Source organism: Python bivittatus, unplaced genomic scaffold (genome assembly GCF_059951505.1).
Source record: "Python bivittatus isolate LINGU-HERP-01145 unplaced genomic scaffold, Pbiv_v1 ctg000610_np1212, whole genome shotgun sequence".
Taxonomy (NCBI): domain Eukaryota; kingdom Metazoa; phylum Chordata; class Lepidosauria; order Squamata; family Pythonidae; genus Python; species Python bivittatus.
Window position 1 is genome coordinate 1,417,090 of NW_028277088.1, and position 6,028 is coordinate 1,423,117.

General features: G+C 57.9%; 1 protein-coding gene across 1 annotated transcript; it reads left to right on the forward strand.

The window, feature by feature from the left end:
- On the forward strand, positions 1–4,896 carry LOC103058512 (cathelicidin-related peptide Oh-Cath). The gene is made up of 4 exons (XM_088150450.1): positions 1–187; positions 1,271–1,378; positions 2,569–2,652; positions 4,547–4,896. Exons 1-4 carry the CDS (start codon positions 17–19, stop codon positions 4,646–4,648), a joined length of 465 nt encoding a protein of 154 aa, XP_088006576.1. The 5' UTR covers positions 1–16; the 3' UTR covers positions 4,649–4,896.
- Positions 4,897–6,028: the final 1,132 nt, after the last annotated feature.

Here is a 6,028-nt window from a genome sequence, read left to right on the forward strand (position 1 = left end):
GAGCAAGTGGAGAAAGATGACGGGTGTTTGGGCACTGCTCCTGCTCCTGGGGGTGGCCGCTGCGGCCCCCCCGGCCCAGGTGGTCACCTACGATCAGGCGATTGCCTCGGCGGTGAATCTTTATAACCAGCAGAAAACCACCCCGTTTGCCTTCCGCCTGCTGGAAGCTGAGCCGCAGCCCAACTGGGTAAGTCTTCTGGGACTGCGGTGGGCATCTTGGCATCCCAGGCTGGCAGGAGAGACATTTGAATCCTGGCGCTCCTCCCCAGCTGTTGGGCGTCCCCTCCACGGGGTGCGTTTCAGCCCTTCTAATCTCAGTGGGGCAGAGTTTGGCCCTTCCTTCCTTCCTTCCTTCCTTCCTAGATCTCTGTGGGGAGAAACCGGTGAGGCCCTTGTGGAGCTAGACCGCTGTCTTTCAACTTTGGCCACTCTAGGATGGGTGGACGTCATCTCCCAGAATGCCCCAGCCAGCCTGGGGTGGACTTCAAGTCCCCCGGCTGGCTGGGGAATCCTGGGAGTTGACATCCGCCCACCCGAAAGCGGCCACGGTTGAAAGACACCGAGCCGGACAATCCTCCTCTTCCTCCTTGTCTGCAGAGCCGCGTTTCACTCACTCTGCCAAGGGAGAATCCCAGCAGCGGCCCTGCCAGGTCGGCCAGCATTGAGTGCTCTTACACAGAGAAGGGCGGTTGGCTTCCAAGGGTATCGCAGGAGTCTGAAGCCGGGCGAGATCCGAACCCGGGGCCTCCCGGCTCACCCGCCTGGGAATTGCACTTGCTTCCGTCACCGCCAAATAGCTGATTTGAAGGTGGGAAGGAATTAGCAGACAGCCAGAGGAGGCAGTGCTGATATTTTGATCCAGAGATAAAAGGGCTGGTCTTTACTGGATTCTAAAAATACATTTAAAAAAAAAGGGTTTTCAAAAACCCTGATTTTTCATCCAGTAGCCAGGAGAGTCGCTCAGCTCCTTCCGATGCCCCCTGTGCCCAGGTAGAGTTTTCCTGTTCCCTTCTTCTGAGCAATCCATCACGGCCTCTTGACAGGCCACCTTGCCCGCGACAAGCCAGCAATTCCCACCATCGCCTCCTTCAGTGCCGAGAAGAGCCACTCGGTCGCGTCTGGAGGAGGGAGGCAAGATGCCAGCCTCCTGCCAAGGAACGCCCTGGCAAGGCCGAGGCTCTACTCCAGCGCCGGGGGGCGGGGGCTGGGGACGTTGGGGAAACCCCCGGTTCAATTTTTGCTCTGCTCTTTCCTTTGTGTCTCTGCCCAGGACCCCCGTGGCAAAACCACGCAGGGGCTGAAGTTCACCATCAAGGAGACGGTGTGCCCCTCCGCGCAGAGCCAGAACCTCACCCAGTGCAATTTCAAGGAAGACGGGGTGAGAGTCGCCCGCGAGCCGACGCTCGGCTTCCCTTCGCTGGCTTCGGCTTCCGGCGGTCGGTGGAAGTTGTGGCCCCTGCAGCCTTGGGGCGCGTCGGGGGGTCTTCGCCCGGCCACACAGTCTGCTTCCTCCGGTCTGGGGCCGCTGACCCTCGCCTTTCAGGGCCCCAGAGTTTAGGGCCAGGGCCCAGGCCAGTCCCTGGGGCTGAGGTCTCTGCCAGAACCCCCCTTGCTCCTGTCAAGCGAGGGGGCTGACGGCCGGGAAGAGGGCTCCCCTCGTGGGGGGAAAGGGCCGGGAAGCACAGCTCGCCTTCCCCGCTTCGAAGCCTGCGAGGCAACGGCCAGCGGCTTCCCTGACAAACTGCCTGCAGGTGTTGTGTGAACACGGGCCCCGGACCCCAGAGCAACCGCCGGGTTAGTCCCGCGTGGGAGGCTCAAACTCCACCTGGGTTTGTTGAGGGTTCAGTGCCCGGTGCCACCCGGAAGCCCTGTTCTGCCCAGAATGGCGAGGGCTTGGCATAAGCCCATCAGCCTCTTCCGCTCTCTCTCTCTAAGTCCTAACCAGCCTCTCCAAACGCCAGATGTGCAGGACCTCTGCCCAGTGTGGTCCTTTGGGGTCGGGATGTGCATTTCAGGGGCCCCCAGGTCTCAACTTCCCCCTTCTCAGGACGCCAGCAGGGACTGAGGCCTCTTTCCATGGCATCCCGCAGCTCAGTGGTGGAGACCCCTCAAGAGGGGCCCAGGCCTCGGGCCCAGCCAGGGTGCCGAGATCCTCCCGGCACCTTCCCCGCTCCAGAAGCTCCGGCACGGGGGTCCCCTGGTCAGCCCCCACGGCAGGGCCTAAGCCCGCCTGCCTGCAGCAGACCCCCTCCTCCCTCCCGTGCAGCCCCGATGGGGCAGCTGAAGCGCCACCTGCTCTTTACGGGCACTGCACCGTCTCAGCTGCCATCTTGACTTTCTTGCCACGCCCTGCAGACCCCCCTGCGCAGTGCGCATGCAACACCTGTCGGAAAGGGGGAGGACTGGATCCCATGGCCACAGCCACCAACTTGACTTCTTTGACGCCCCTGGGGCCGACTTCATAAAGGGCCCCTTTGCCTGGAGACTGTCTCTCCGCGTTGGTGTGTCTGTGAAACTAACAAGGTGTGCGTCCCCCACGGCTGACCGCTCCTTCCTTGCCTTGGGCAGGTGGACCAAGATTGCTCCGGAACCTACTCTACGCAACAAGAGCCACCAAATCTTACTGTCCAGTGTGAGAACATTGACCAAGAGGTATTCTTGTGCCTTCGGCCTGTCTTCTGCAGTGGGGACAGGCTGGCAGCATCGGGGACGGGGCAGTGGGGAGACAACACTCTTCACGCTAGAGAGACGTCATGCGGGGGCCACGCCAGAGCTCCCCCGGTTTTGCCTTCCCAAATCCCAGCCACAGACGCCTCTCGGCACCTTTGGAGGGTTCTCTAGCTACCGCCAGCCCTTCTGGAGGCAGAGGTGGAGCGGGCGCAGAGGCAGGCAAGGGCCCCCTTCTCTTCACGGTACTCGTCTGCCAACGTTTGGCTTGAGGAAAGTCCCCTTGGATGGCAAACTTCCTCACTGCTCGCTGAGTCTCCACACTGAGAGCTGAGGCGGTTGGCGCAGCTCCAGAGCGGTGGCTCTGGGGAAGGAAGAGGGCCCCTGGGCGAAGGCCGGCACCCCGCGACTTCCCCCCGTTGCCCAGCCTCCGTAACAGCTGCCTGCAAATTGGGGCGTTTCAAAGGCTGGGGGCGGAGGAAGACCCCTGCTTTTCCTTCCGAGCAGGCTCGGGGTCCTCCGAGGTCTTGTCGGGAGAGCAAGACGGGGATCCGTCCGCAGGTCAGACCCTGCCTTGAGGTGCGGATCACGTTCTGGGCGCCGGGGCGAAGAAGGACGCAGGGAAACGGGCGGCTTCTGAGGAGGGCCGTGGGGGACCGGGGACCAGGGCGGCCGAACCTGGGGCGAAGGCCACGGGCCGCCCGAGAGCTCTCTGCGGAGGCTGGGACGGGCGCCCAGAGGAGCGCTCCTCCCTGGCCCCAGAGCGCAGGGCCCGGAATCGTGGGCGCCACTCACAGGGAGGCAGAGTTTGACCGACAGCAGAAAACCTTTCCTGGCAAGGGTCCGGCACCGGAAACCCTAACCCGGGGGGAGGGCTCCCCTGGGTTGGGGGGGTCAAGGCGAGGCTCGGCAGCCATCTTCTGGGGCGCTCCCCTGTGGATGCCGGCATTAAGCCGGGGTGGTCTTGATGGCCTCCCTGCTCCCTTCCAACTGCGGCAGCCGCCGGTTCCAGATCTCGACCCGCGCTCACTCCCAGCCCTTGCCCCGATGGCATCCTCATGCGTTAGCAGTCCGGAGAACGAATTATTCCTTCCCTTAGAGTAGCAGAGCCTTATATCCCCCGGAGAACGGTGCAGCTGAGCTCCACCCCGCTGGCATCTCTCCGGGGCTCCTCTGGGGACAGTTCACCACGTGTCCTTATCCTGGCCGGACCCCGCAGAGCCACACGCTAAGCCGTCCTGTGTTCCGCGAAGCAACACGGCGCTGTCGGTCCAGGCCCGGGCTGGGCAAACCAGGATCAAGGGCTCGAGGGGCGGCGCAGAGCCTGCCACCGGCGGCTTATTCGGGACGAGGTGCTAGGAGAAACCAGCCCGGTTTCGAATTCTGTAATTGGTCTGTTTGGGTCAGCTGTAAATATTATTTACTTTACAAGCGTGTTTCTCTCTGAAATACCCGTTTTCCTAGTTATCCAAGGTGGTGTGCTGGATTTGATTCAATTAGATGCATAGAACTGATAGAAATATATAATTATAGAATGTAATAATATGATATATATATATATATATATATATAAATTATATAATGTAATAATAATACAGAAATTATATAATTTATATAAGTATGTATTAGTCTGATTGAGTTGAGATCCGTGTTTTTCAAACTAGGCACCTTTCAGATGGGTGGACTTCAACTCCCAGAATTCCACAACCAGCATGCCGTGGCTGGGGATTTGTGGGAGTCGAAGTCCACCATCTTAGAGGTGCCAAGGTTGAGAAGGACCGGTTTAGATACATGGCCTGTGGTTGCAAACTCTGTAGAGGTTTTAGGAGATGGCCTGAATGGAATATCCTGGTCGAATTAATGAGTCTCCTTGATTTAGCTGAACCGGATCACAAGAAGTCGCTGGAGAAGATTCATAAGGGGAGCGGGACGCTTCGCCAGGAGATATGGATGGCGCATTGCATTGGGCCTAGTGGGATAAAAGGAAAGGAAGGAAGGAGGCGGGAAAAGTCCCCTCCTGCACCGTTGCTGTTCTAGCTGCACTCCAGAGATGTCTGACAGCTCAGATTTCGAAGATATGCCTTGCTTCCTATGCATGATACGGCTTCTCTTTTACCTCTTGTTTTGATACGTCAGAATTGCATAATAAAATATCCTTTGTACAAAAGCTGCTGAAGCCTTCTTTTTTTCTCCAGAGTGAAGCACCGTTGATGGTAGAGACGAGTTTCTTTTCATTGAGGGCAACTTTGGGTGACTTCATGACATCTGCATGTAGTTTTCTGGGCAACAGCACAAGGCTGCTTTGACCCGGCCACCTTGCAGGAGGGTTTTTCCACAGCCTTGGGACATCCCTTTGGTCTCCTGTCCACCCTACGTAGCTCTTTGAGGCCAATCAAGGCAGTCTAGATACTGCCATCTGTTGTGACAAAGGTCAACTCTCCCCAAGGCCAGCTTTGTTGGCTCCTACTACCCTTAAAGACCTGGCCCTGAAGTTTTCTGGGTAGCCACATGGCTGTGCTTTGCCACTGCCTCCTCAGATGCTTTTTGGCTTCCCAGTCCAGCCTCCAGACCTGGTGGTCCCCCATCCAAGGACCCACCAGGCCAAACCTTGCTTAGCCTCCCAAATCAGACTAGCTAAGCCCCGCACGTCGATGAAAAGGGAGCTTCTTGATCAGCATCAGTTGGCCAACGTTCGTTTCTTGTAACAACCTCCCAATCTTCTCCCATGGGAATGTTGTGCATGCATTTTTCACAGATGCATGAACTGGGAGAGAGAGACCAACTTGGAAGAGAACCTCCATCTGGCCCACAGGAAGTCACACTCTGCCCTTTGCACTGACTCTGACGGTGACACCATTGCGAGCCCATCGCTTAGTCTGCCCAACTGGGGCGGACCCGGAGCAAAACTCTGCGGCTTTTGGTTCAAAGGGGTCAGGTCGCCAAGCCTTCCAAAGGAAATCGTTCCAGGCAAAGGAGGGGAGAAATGTAGAATATGATCTGGGAAAAGGGAGCATCCTGGCTTTCAAAGTAATGCTGTCCCGGTTTGCAGGAGGGGGATCTTGGCTGTGATCCAGATTTCCTCCTAATCTTTGGGGAATTTGGAATGAAACCAAGCAGGAGTGTCTGTGGAGGGGTCAAAACGGCAGAACGGCAGCCGACATTGTGTAATCCGAATCTCGTTGTTTTTTCCTCGTGCAAAAAAGGGCCAAAACTCGGATGTGGCGCTTGGGGCCACCGTCTTCCGGTGCACAGCCCAGAAACCACCAGCTTTGAAGATTTAATCAATCCAGTTCGACCCCTGGCAAATTCCTTCTGTTCCTTGGAAAGGCACGTCCGGTCTCTGGTGATGGAGGATGTGAGA